Source organism: Plectropomus leopardus, chromosome 3 (assembly GCF_026936395.1).
Source record: "Plectropomus leopardus strain MGB_pleo_1.0 chromosome 3, ASM2693639v1, whole genome shotgun sequence".
Taxonomy (NCBI): domain Eukaryota; kingdom Metazoa; phylum Chordata; class Actinopteri; order Perciformes; family Serranidae; genus Plectropomus; species Plectropomus leopardus.
In genome coordinates, this window is record NC_142178.1 from 19,236,302 (window position 1) to 19,248,868 (window position 12,567).

The 12,567-nt window shown below is 39.5% G+C and overlaps 1 protein-coding gene across 1 annotated transcript in view; it reads right to left on the bottom strand.

The window, feature by feature from the left end:
• LOC121941739 (unconventional myosin-XV) overlaps positions 1–12,567 on the bottom strand; it is a 56,641-nt gene that overhangs the window by 36,630 nt on the left and 7,444 nt on the right. Inside the window, exons 10-22 of the mRNA XM_088075826.1 lie at positions 12,222–12,383; positions 11,948–12,061; positions 11,799–11,857; positions 11,367–11,490; positions 11,169–11,264; positions 9,070–9,201; positions 8,378–8,503; positions 6,253–6,330; positions 5,700–5,851; positions 3,370–3,415; positions 3,129–3,253; positions 992–1,109; positions 675–850 (exon numbers count right to left, since the gene is read on the bottom strand). Coding sequence (XP_087931952.1) covers positions 675–850; positions 992–1,109; positions 3,129–3,253; positions 3,370–3,415; positions 5,700–5,851; positions 6,253–6,330; positions 8,378–8,503; positions 9,070–9,201; positions 11,169–11,264; positions 11,367–11,490; positions 11,799–11,857; positions 11,948–12,061; positions 12,222–12,383 — 1,508 coding nt within the window. The remainder of the gene's footprint in view (positions 1–674; positions 851–991; positions 1,110–3,128; positions 3,254–3,369; positions 3,416–5,699; positions 5,852–6,252; positions 6,331–8,377; positions 8,504–9,069; positions 9,202–11,168; positions 11,265–11,366; positions 11,491–11,798; positions 11,858–11,947; positions 12,062–12,221; positions 12,384–12,567) is intronic.

Consider the following 12,567-nt stretch of genomic DNA (forward strand, 5'->3'; position numbering starts at 1 on the left):
ACCTACATTAACATTGTGAGAAAGGGTATTTGGTCTTGGCAGAAGTCTGAGCTCTTGGAGTGCCTTCTGATTTTAAAATTAATTCATTTCTTTTTTCCCCCGTTTTTTCTTTTCTTCTTTTACTTTCTGTATTCATTGGGGGAAACAGAATAATTCAGTTTGTAAAATGCAAAAATTATCAAATAAAACAACCTAATGAGAAAAATCCTTCTTTGGTGAAGCTGTACACCACTCTGTACAGTCTGTACATATAGTTTGAAGGGGCACCCCTTTATTTTACTAATCAGCCATTAAAGGTCCGTTGTGTAGGATTAGTGGCATCTAGCGGTGAGGCTGCAGAACAGAAGCTTCTTCTGTATGGCAAGTGTTTAGGAGAACTACACTGGCTGGTACAATAAAGTGAAACACAGATGTTCCTATCTAGACCCAGTGTTTGGTTTGACTGCTCTGGGCTACTGTAGAAACAACATGGCAAACTCCATGGAAGATACCTGCTCCCTATGTACATAGAAACTTCTCTTTCTAAGGAAATGAAAATTACCAAAGACTCTTATGTTCAGGTGTTTATAAATTGATGAAAATGTATTTATAAATATTCTATTCCATTTCTGTCAATAGATGGACCTAAATCGTAGACACAAAACCTTCGAATCTGAGTTGAATTTGATTATTACCTGGCCAGGTAGCCTCTGCAGCAAGTTTCGAGCAGGATCACGCGCCGTCTCAACTTGGCAAATTTCTTTTGGATCATACACGCGCGGGTGTATCTCTGCAGCGTCATGGCAGCGATGTTTAGAACACGGTCACGCTTCCCCTCCAACAGCTGATAGAGCTCCTCTTTCAGAAAAATCTAACACACACACACACACACACACACACACACACACACACACACACACACATCTCTGTATTACAATATTTACTTCTTATGTGTGATTACTTTGACCTAAGTTTGTATTTTGTATACGTGTATGTAACTGAGAGAGCTCACCTTGCTGACTCCCAGCTGATACGAGCCATTCTGGACCGGAGCGAGCTTGTGGAGCATGACGACACAGTTTTCTCCGTCAGCTGGAGGAGTATCCTTCAGGCAGAGCAGGGCCTTATACCTGCGCATTCCCCCACACAAACATTTTAAATGTCAGTCCAAGAATTCGGGAGTAAATGTAAACGAGGATCAGTGAAATCCAAAGCTGCAACATTTGTCTTAAAAAGATAGTTAACCCCAAAATCGAAAAATACATATTTTTTCCGCTTACCTGTGGTGCTATTTATAAGTCCAGATTTTTTTGGTGTGAAATGCTGAGTGTTAAAGGTGCTACTGTAGAGATGTGCGCCTTCTCTCTAATGCAATGGGGCTAGTTTGCATTGTGATGTTCAAAGTGGCTAAAAAAAAAACAGCAATGCCTCTTTACAGAAATTATGACCTGGTTACTCAACAAAATCCACAGACTATGTTGTAAGCAGTTTAATGTAGGAACTATTTTCCTTCTACTACACTACTACTGTATCATAGTGCAGAAGGAAACGTGCATCTACGCATGGACATGAGGCTAAACACTAATGGTGGCTGAGCTGTAACGTTATTTAACTCAGTGGTATTAGGTGAACTATCAGTAGATGCATGCTTCCTTCTGTGCAGTGATGTGGTTGGTGGGTATAGTTCAGTAAAAAGAAAAAAAAAAAATATATATATATATTAGTGCTGGGCCGCTAACGGCGTTAACGTGCTGCGTTAACGCGGGATTCTTATCGCGCGATAATTTCCTTATCGCGCGATAAACTATTCACTAAGTTGGGTCTATACAGTGAGCAAGGCACCAATTTCACTTTGTTGTTTAAGCGCGGATGTATACCTACCTTCCGCCTTGTTCACGCGGAGGGGGCGTGAACAAGGCGGAAGCTGGTCTGCCTGAGTGACTGGAGTGATTGGCTCAAGCCGTGTCACAAAGCTGCTGACTGTTAATGGTCTTCTTCATGACCTCTAATGTAGGCCCACAGTTCAGTTAGGGTCATGTTATCAGAGGCTGCGCCCTCTGCTGTTCATTCCAGTTAGCAGGAAAAAGCTTTTTCCACATGGAGACAGAACCTGTGTTCCTAAATGTCTGTGTTTAACAAAATAAAAAAAAGTTAAACACCAAAGTAAATCTTATGGAACATTATTTTTCTTTACCAAATATTATAGTAGAATAGCTTTCTCAAGCAGTTTGTGATGCATTTTCATCATTTAGATAGATAGATATTATTTTGAATGTCTTTGGCAAAATTCAAATCTATAATTTTAATCTAGATTAATCTAGATTAACTACAGAATTGCAGTGAGATTAATCTAGATTAAAAAAATTAATCTATGCCCAGCACTAATATATATATATATATATATATATATATATATATATATATATATATATATATATATATATATATATATATATACACATGTTTTTGGTGGTTTGAGCACCACGAGCCAAGTGCCATCTAGCTTTATTTTATTTGAGGGAAGGCAGACAACACTTGGCAGCTTAAACCCAAAACAATCTAGGCTGATAAATATTACTGCAAGCAAGTGGAAAACTATGCATTTTTGATTTTAGGGTGAACTGACCGTTTAACTCAGTGTGCATGTAAAACATGGAGACCTAGGTTGAGGCTTACTGGTATTCTGGGTTTTGGTAGTTATATATTAGTTTGTATTTATAATGTGAATCTAACTGAGGGAGCAGTGCAGTTATTATGTGAATCTAATTGACTGTGAATGTTTGACTCTCAAAACTGTTTTTCTGTAACACTGTAAGTCAGACTACTTTGGCAGCCGGTGGTCAGGGGTGCTGCGAGATCAATTGGTTTCTGCTGCTTTCCTTCTGCAGGAGCTGGCAAGTGCCAGATGGCTATTTCAGCATGGAGAAATTGGTGTGTGAATTGTACTCCTGCCAGAAAAAGCCAATCATTCAAGCAATCTCTTTTTTTTCTTTCTTCTTTATTACAATCTGAAGGTCGTGAGTTGTAAGAGGAGCAGATATAATTATTTTTAGAAAAGGAAGCTGAACCATATTTGATCTTACATGGCTCAATTAGACATTACATCTCTCCCTAAACAGGCTAAAAGTGAAGATTGTTAGGTAACCGACCTTGATAGGAAGCTGTGAAAGGGCAGTCTTATTGGGTAACCGTCCTTCCTGATGTGGATGGTCTCCATGATGCCAGAGTAATGTAGCTGAATGTTGACCAGCTCCATGTCAAACACTCCTGGCTCCTATACAATCATACACATAATACACATAAGCTGCATGCTACAGATAAATTCAAATGTAAAAAAAAAAAGAAATAAACACTGCAAACCTGCACACATCATCCAACTTGCAAATATACCTTATGATGATTTGGCTTGATGCATCGCACAAAATAAGGGTTACACCTGTCACAGATAGATGAGAACGAACGGATGGATGAATGAATGTATGATTTGATGAAAGTTTATTACATTAATTCTTTGCAAGGAGGTCACCTTTACACCTGAGAGGAAACTAAGGGAAATCAACTTGGTAAGAAATCGGTAGAGCAAGACATGCTTTTACAGTTCAAGAAACAGATTATCAGTTTAAGACTAAAAGACCTCCAGAGGCCTCCACTCTGTTTTTATCTGTAAGAGACGTGACTGAGCTCAAATTAAGCAAATGAAATGAATCTTCACAAGATAAATAGCCCCTATAAACTGACACTGGCAGCTTATAAGAGTCTCAGAACAAATCTCTAATAATTTTAATCTATTGGTACACCAAGGCACAACACACTGTTTACTATTCGTTTACCTATTCCTGACTCCCTACTAGGGAAGGTCGTACCAGTTCTTTTCACGGTTTCTTGGAGTTGATACATGTAAATGTATCAGAACCTCTCGAGCTTTGATACTTTTTGCAAAATATGTGTCAGTTTTTCCTAGAGTTGGGTACTCATTCACGTTGGGTCAAATTTCACTTGCTAAGAGCACACCTGGGTGAAAACACCGGGCTCAGACAGGAGGCGTAAGCATCACAAAGCACCCCGAAGCCAGAAAGCCGCTCGCAGAACTCCTTGGCTGGCTTCGGGGCGCTTTGTAGCAGAGACAACGAGGCTCTGCGGAGTCGCCGGGTTCAGAAAGGAGGTGAGGCGCTGCAAAATGCCCCAAACCCAGAAAGCCAGCCAAGATGCTCCATCTGCTTTCCAGTGAGCTGAAACTTTCACTGCAGTGCGGATCATTTCATTCTAACAAGTCTATTATCGTTTCAGTTGTATTTATCAATAGCCTTGTATCATTGCTGTTTGTGATCATGTTTTTTAAATTAAGTATTTACTCCACATATTTGTCAGTTGTGTCTTAACAGAGAGTGAGCAAGACTATAGGCACACGCACACGCGCGCACACACGCACAAAAACATATACACACACACAAACAAGCAGAAAGACAGACAGGTGTGCTATGTGTGATTTGAAAAGGATGAGAATCACTTGTTGATTGAAGCTTGTCAAAAAATGACATTGTTATTATTAAAGAGAGAGTAAAGTACTGCAAAAAGTGTCATTGGGTACTGGTAATTAACTTGAAGTACAACAACCAGTATCGGTATTTTTTCAAATGCGAACAGTACCCAACCCTAGTTTCTCTGAGACACTCTCACTCTTCATGTATAAGTTTACATTAATAAAAATGAAATCTTTTTTTTCAATGCATTGATTCAGCATCCCACTCATATGTTGGTAGGCAATATAAACCCAAAAAATGTTATTCTACTTTGAGAGAACATTTGGTCTGGTTCATTATGTGTAAATTGCAGACTGTCTGGACTGGAGTGGGATTCTTATTTACTTTACATAGCAAGTATACATGAATAAATGTTAATGTGGAAATGTATAATGGCTGAAATATATGGGATGTGGCACAACATGTCTGCCGCAGCATGCCTGTGGCAAAGTGCCTCCATTATAATCAGCTGAAGCTGCTACACTGATTACTGCTCTCTATTTGTTTTTACACTGATGCTCTCTTTCCTGGCTCTCACAACAGGTAAAAACTACACAGAACTGTGTAAGAAAACGAGGACAGAGGCAATTTGATGCAGCAGAGCAACCTTGTGTGTTTTTACATTTCACATTAAAATAAATCAATCAAATCAATGCATCTTGTTATTAAAACGATCAAGTTAATTAATTCAGTACCAGTTAATATTATTCACGCTTCCAAACCCTGCATAACTAACTGCATTATCATTTGGCAAAACTCAATATGCACACAGTGCAGCTGGCAGCAACCACACACTACAAAGACTGGGTCTGGGTCGCAGGTAAAAAAACCATGTGATGTGTCATGTCAGTGCACCTTGTATTTCAGCTGTGAGGGCACTAGATCGTGCATAGATATTTGATATTTAAATTAGATGGGGAAGAGCAAATTCTAATACTATTCAGCAGCAAATAGGGAGCAGTTTTGGACACAATTTCGCCAGTTTCCACTGACGTTAGAAAATTTTCCCAGTGGCTAGTCGCAGTATTGCAGCGAAAAAATCCCCCACGGCCCAGAAAGCTATTCTGAATTTTTGGACCATGGAGGTTTTATATTTGTAAAACTTTCCTGAAGCCAAGAAAAACGATTTAAAAACTGATGTTAGAAACATGTTTTTTCAGGTTTCCATAATGTTCTTAATGCTAAATGTTTCACTCAAACCTTTCCATCTTCTCCACCAGCTCCTGCAGGCTGCTCTGGAACTTTGCGCTGACTGTGTTGGCCTGATAACGACGAGCCGTGCTGCTGCGCCGCACGTTAGACCTCTGCTGAGACCCAGACTCTGAGTGCTTCAAGAAGAGGCTGGATACCATCTATGTGCACACACGCATGCGCACACAAGCACACACACACACACACACACACACATACACACACACACAAACAGGAGGAACAGGTAAGCCAAAGCATGAACAGTCAATCCTGGTGAGTCATATTTCTTTTTAGTGCAGTAGGTATTTGTGTTAAGTACACAATGAGTTTCAAACAGCTGAATGAGTAAAGCAATAGTTCAACTTAATGTCAACTAAAAACGTATTCCAAACTGAAAACAATAATTACTACATGGGTCTCAACAGAAAAGTTAAAAGAAGAAGTCAAAACACTCTTTGCTCCACATCATCACAATGAGAGAGGAATAAAGAACAGAAAATACTGTAAATGTTGGAACAATAAGAGAGACTATGTCATCAGTCAGTGTATTTGAATTTCTCACTTTGTTCTTGCTCTGGATGAAGAGGTCTAGAACATCTTGGCGGACCGTGTCGAAGTTCTTATCCAGGAATTTGTGCACCTGCACGGCAAATCATTAGAAAGGTGTTCGGTTCAAACCAGGAATTCAGAAGTTCACAAACAGAAGTATAACAGCCATATGCACATTGATACAAGTATGAAGATTTAAAGGGACAGTTCACCTCAAAATCAAAAGTGCATATTTTTTTCTTTTACCTACGGTGCTGTTACTAAGATAGTGTTGGAGATATGGGCCCCGAGAGATGTCTGCCTTCTCTTGAATAAAGTGGAACTAGATAGCACTCGGCTTGTGGTACTCAGAGCACCCAAAAAATCCATTTTAAAAACTCAGCTACAGTGCCATTTTGCAGAAATCAGGAATGGTCACTTAAGATAATCAACAGACCTTGCTGTGAGTAATTTCACGTGGGAACTATTTTCTCTCTGACAAACTACTGTACAACAGTATCACTGCACAGAAAGAGGCGTACATCTACAGCTAGTTCACGTAAAACCACTGAGTTAGGTAATGTTACAGCTCAGTTGAGGAGGATGCCATTAATGTTAAGACTTGCACTGTCACCAGCACAAGTCTCTCATCCATGAGTTGATGCATGCTTCCTTCTTACATGAAACTGCTCACAACAAGATCTAATGATTATCTTGTGTGGCGCCAACAAGCTGCTGTAGCTCAGTATCTCGCTAAGCCCACCCACTCTTCAGTGATCAAATCAAATGTGAAGAATTTGATTTAAATCCCTCTTGCAACTGTTCAGCACTTAAATGCCGTAGACTCATTGTATTTCAGGCACTTGCTGGGGTAAATTTGCTTGTTGCCTTAATACATGCACATAGAAGCTTCATTGCTGGCCTTGTCTCTGGAAAAGGATCTTACAAGTCAAAACAACTTTGACTAATGCTTAAAGAGAAATCATGAAAACACTAACAAGAGACACAGTGTCTGGATTACAGTGAATGTTTACTGTATGCTGGACAGGCCTCCAGGAAAAAGCTGTTCCCCCTTGCAGCAAATTTTTCCCAGTGGCTAGTCGCAGTATTGCAGCGAAAAAATCCCCCACGGCCCAGACAGCATTTTCCCATTAGACCACCAATGTAAAAGACACGTCTGTAAAACTGTTGACGGGAAACCTCGAACTGCAAACAAGGTCAACTATGACTCTTTCTATTCTGAATTTTTGGACCATGGTGGTTTTATATTTGTAAAACTTTCCTGGAGCCAAGAAAAGCGATTTAAAAACCAGTGACGTCATCACAATGTAGAATAACCCTGAAAATAGTATCTTAATGACACAGGCTCTCCCCACACCAGAGCTTCCATTCACAAAATCCTCCTCCCTGCAGCATTCATGAAGCCACAGGTGCACAATGGAAACTCATCCTGATTTCTCCGAAATGAATGAATTAGATGCTTCCAGGATGGTCAAAAGATAAAAATTAGGATAAAATGATGACACAAATACATATTTGAATAATATATATTCATTATATATTTGTGACCGGAAAGTATTTATTTAAATGAGTTGCATGCCCAGAGTGCTGTGATTCTTCCTTACTATGTTTTACTGGGAAATAACTAAGTATAGCTAAGGATGCTCTGGCTTCTTGCTTAACCCTTTGAGCCTTTGCTTTATTTCTTTCAAAAACATGGAAAGAAGACATTGAGCAACGGAAAAAGAAATTATATATAAAGAAATGAGCAAACTAGTACAAGAAAATATGTAATTATGTTAATTATTACAGTTTTTCCCTAGCGTTTCTTTTTGTTTTTTTCCTTGATATTTTTCCTTAGCTTTTTGTAAATAATTTTCTAAATCTACAAATTTCTTGCAATTTGTGGAACCAAGTTGCTGTTTGCCTTTTCTCCATGGTTTTTAAAGAAACTGCACCAATTTGCTTGGGTTCAAAGATTTAAATACTTGTAAAAGGCATCTGAAAGCAGCACGTGATGTCACTCCAGGTTTCAAAGGGTTAACTGGGACTTTAAGACAATAGAGTAGGAAATGTAAAGCCCACTTTGTTTTAATGCCATGTTGATGTTTATCTTTACTTTCCTTAAAATGCTACAAAAAAAGAAAAGTAAAATGTACCTGGTATGTGACCTTCCCAGCGTAGTGTTTCAGGGTGAACTCTGGCAGTGGCATCTTTGGCCTGGCATATAGCGGGTTGTTTCCATGGTGATAGTGGCACTTCTGAAGGAAGGTGTGGTCTGTTGCCTAGCGATGATTGGAGACGGTTAATGGTCGCTGAGCCATGGAAACTAAATCTCTATAGCACAAAAACATGTTGCCTGTGTGTGTTCGGCAGATTGCCTCAGTCAGTTACTCGTGTAACACCGTGTTCATATTTCACTCTGATCATCGGAGACACTTCGTAATACGTTTATCTCAAGAACAGCCTCTTACATTAGGAGCCCCGGGAATAATGATAACAGCAGGTAGGCAATTAAGTGAGCATGTGGGATAGTTTCATATTGATCTGGCTACAATACAGTCTCCCGCTTCATGAGAAATCCAATAAGTGAGATGTTTAACTCAATTTCCTTTTAAAACTGATGTATGAAATCTCTATATGAGTTATTGTCAGCTTTTTTTTTGCAAAAATATAAAAATAAATAATAAATAAATATTTAAAAGTGTCCTGCAATCTAATCTAACTTCACTGAAGTACACATGCTGTTTTATTTTGACTTTACCTTCATCAATACCAGCTGTTTATAATTAAACTATAGCAATTTCCCATAACTTTTGAAAAAAAGAGGTCAATACGTGTGTGGATGTACCTGAGGGAAACCGCATTGGTCGTCCAGTATGCGCAGTATCCCATGAGGTTTAGCAGCGATGAGGTCAAGACAGGCCTGGTTGTGGCTGAAGGGCTGCTGCTGCCACTCAATCTGCTCCCGCATGTACTCCTCCTACACACACAGCACAAAAGTTTATTAGGTTGATGTGTGTAAACTCTTCTAACTGCACTGTTGGTTGTTTTCACTGCAGCTCCAGTGTTGCTATGTCCACTATAGTTTGTGAGATTGAATAACCTGGATTTATGAGAGCTTCTATGAAATGAGTCACATTACAAACAAGACTGTGCATCTTTTAACTCCACATTTACACTTTCTGATGTTCCTGAATGTTTTCTTGCCTCCTAAATAAAAAAAAGGTGACACTGAGTTCAGATCTCTCAGATTTAAGGCTACAAACTTACATGTACTAACCAGTGTTGTAGTCAAGACCAACTAAACCGAGACAAAGTCATGGCCAAGACCAGAATGTATTGAGACCAAGACAACACCAAGACTTTGAGCGGTTGGGACCAAGTCGAGACCAAGGCCAGAGCACTGTGAGTCCCACATTGTATGATACACTCATAATAAAATGTGGACCATACATGCACTTCTCAAATTCATCTGAAAGATCCACATTCCCATGAAACACCCACCAAAAAAAACATTCCTCTTCATTCACCTCTTTTACTGCTATACTGTACATCACGTATGTATAAGTGTACCATGAGAAAAAAATCATCAGAAGTCATTGCAGAGGTGGGTTTTATGTATGAGAATTTTCAGCAAGTATTAAGGAACTGAAACTAACTTAACCATCTTTAATCAAGACTTCTTAACACTTAAGTGATATCCCTGCAGTTATCACATGTGAAGACAACTGTATATGTCTGCATTGTATCTGCGGATGAGTAACTCAAACAGGTTTAAGTCAGGAAATTTGATTTTTTGAAGAAAAGATGATTATGTAACATGCAAAAAATGTATGTATTCATAACCATAGACGCTCAATAAAAAAAAACAAAAAAACAATTATATTAAAAAAAGGGTCTCCATGCGGTTGTGATCTTGACTGGTCCTGAAATAAAACTTTTTGTGTGAGACCCAGACAAGACCGATTAAAAATATGGTTGATTCTGAGATGAGACCAAGACCTTCAAAAAGTGGTCTTGACACCAAGACGGGTCTTGAGCACTACAACACTATAACTAACCCAGTAAGCATCCATTTGATGTTTTTACTTGGTGTTACATGTAGCAGTTGCTTTAACAGTTTCAATTTTTGTCAGATTTTAAATGAAATTAGTTTTGAAGGTGAGGATGCATCCCTATGAGTGTCTTTCCTTTCATCCTGTGTCAAAAAAATGATTACGTGCATGTATATGGCCAAGAAGCTGGCTTTCCACAGGAGAAATCTCTCTAGGGAAATCAGGTTTCTATAATCCTCTACCTCTTGCATTCTCGTATACGTAGAGTTTAAGAAATCAGGTTACAGTAGAAAAACTGATTGTCACCCAATTACCTCACTGCATGTGAACACACTGAATGACTGGATTGCAATTTGCAGCTAGGACCTGTTTCATGATTATACTGAGGTGTTTTCCATCCTTTTTTTTCCTTTTACTTTTTTAACCATATTTATTCTGGTTTTAACCCTTTGAAACCTGGAGTGACATTACTTTTCTTGTGGTGCTGTTAGATCCTTTTCACAAGTATTTAAACTTTTGAACCCTGAGCACATTAGTGGTATTTCTTTCAAAAACATACAAAAAAGGCTAAGCTAAGGAAAAATGTCATGGTGAAAAAGAAAAAAAAAAGCTAAGGAAAAACTATATTTACAATTCAATATTATAAAATTATGTTACAAAATTATTATATTTTTAAGAGCACTTTTTCAGTTGTTTTTTTAACAGATCTCAGAAATTGTTGTATTTTGTACTAATTTCTTGCTAATTTTTCTTTTTTCTTTGCTCTTTGCCTTCTTCCCATGTTTGTGAAAGAAATCAAGCCAAATTGCTCAAGTTTTCAAAGGCTTAACTTACATGTCTTGTGACAAAACACAGTTATGTGAATGAAAATATTAAGTTTAGTTTCCCTGACCTGCTCCTCCTGGAAGATGACCCTGTTAAAGAAGAACTGCAAAGTTTCATTGGCGTAGTTGATGCACAGCTGCTCAAAACTGTTCACCTGTAGCTCCTGGAGGGGAAACAGAGGAGACATTTGTTGGAGTTAACACTTGTCTGCTCAGCCTCATCAGCACTGTAACATTATTGAGCGAGATCATTTTTTTGAGTTAACCTCAAATCCATATATGTCCAAAATGGAGATGGAGAGCGCTTCGTTGCGAGGGTAGACCCGTCCGTTGATGCGCTCTGTCAGCCAACTAAACAGCAGCGAGTACAGGATCTTGGCAACGGCATCTCTATGAAAAACACACAATAAGGTTTCTATGGAAACAGAAAACCCGGTTCCTATGGAAACAGAGGACATCTGAAAAATCTCTCCCCCAGCCCTGACGTCCTTTGTCCTCACATGCCTCTACCAAAGATTGGGAGAGAATATCAAAGACACTTCGCTTCCTCTCAGTAGTCTCCTGGTATGAAAAAAATTTTTAAAAAATGAGGACATTAAAAAGCCTCAAACAAGACCAGGCTTTTATTCCAGGTTACTCCATGCAGAAGTGGGTGCATAGTATTTAATTTAACAGATACTATATTCAGACTCACTGACCTGGCATCCACAGCACTTTCCACTGTGAGTGGAGTGAAGATCTTCTCTCTTACTGTATCCTACGGGATCAAACACATCTGTTATCTGACAACATCTCTCTAACTGTTATAAAAAAAATACCTATATGTGTTTGTGTGTGTTCTGCTTACCGTCAGTTTGAAGGTGACAGCCTTCTGCAGGCCGTCAGGTGAGACCTGCAGCAGCTCAGCTACCACCCTGATCTCCTGCGCGCTCACCACCGACGCGACCTCCTGACCCTCAGCCTGCGGGGACGCACACCCACACGTACGGAGGCATGCACATTAATTATTGCAGTCATCTATCAACATCATCATTATCATTCAGCCGTGAAACTTAATGTAGCCTGTATGTGTGTGTGTGTGTGTGTGTGTGTGTGTGTGTGTGTGTGTGTGACAGAGAGACCTGGTGTGGCTGGAAGTAGACATTCCCCAGATGAAGGACGGAGGACAGCAGTCTGTAGATGCCATTTTGCTCCTCTGGGGTGAAACACAGGATGTCCAGGGCATTCAGCAGACGCCTGAAGTCCTCCCCATCATCCTTCCCATCTATGGTGCAATCCCCTCCCTGCACACATGTACATGCACGCACGCATGCGTGCACGTGTGCGCACACACACACACACACACACACACACACACACACACCGTTATCAACAACAACACTCTTACCCTCAGCCTGCTTAATCACAGCTCTAATTAAGGAGCAAGTTATCAGCAGCTCAGAGTCTGGTTTTTGGAGACCTCCAGGC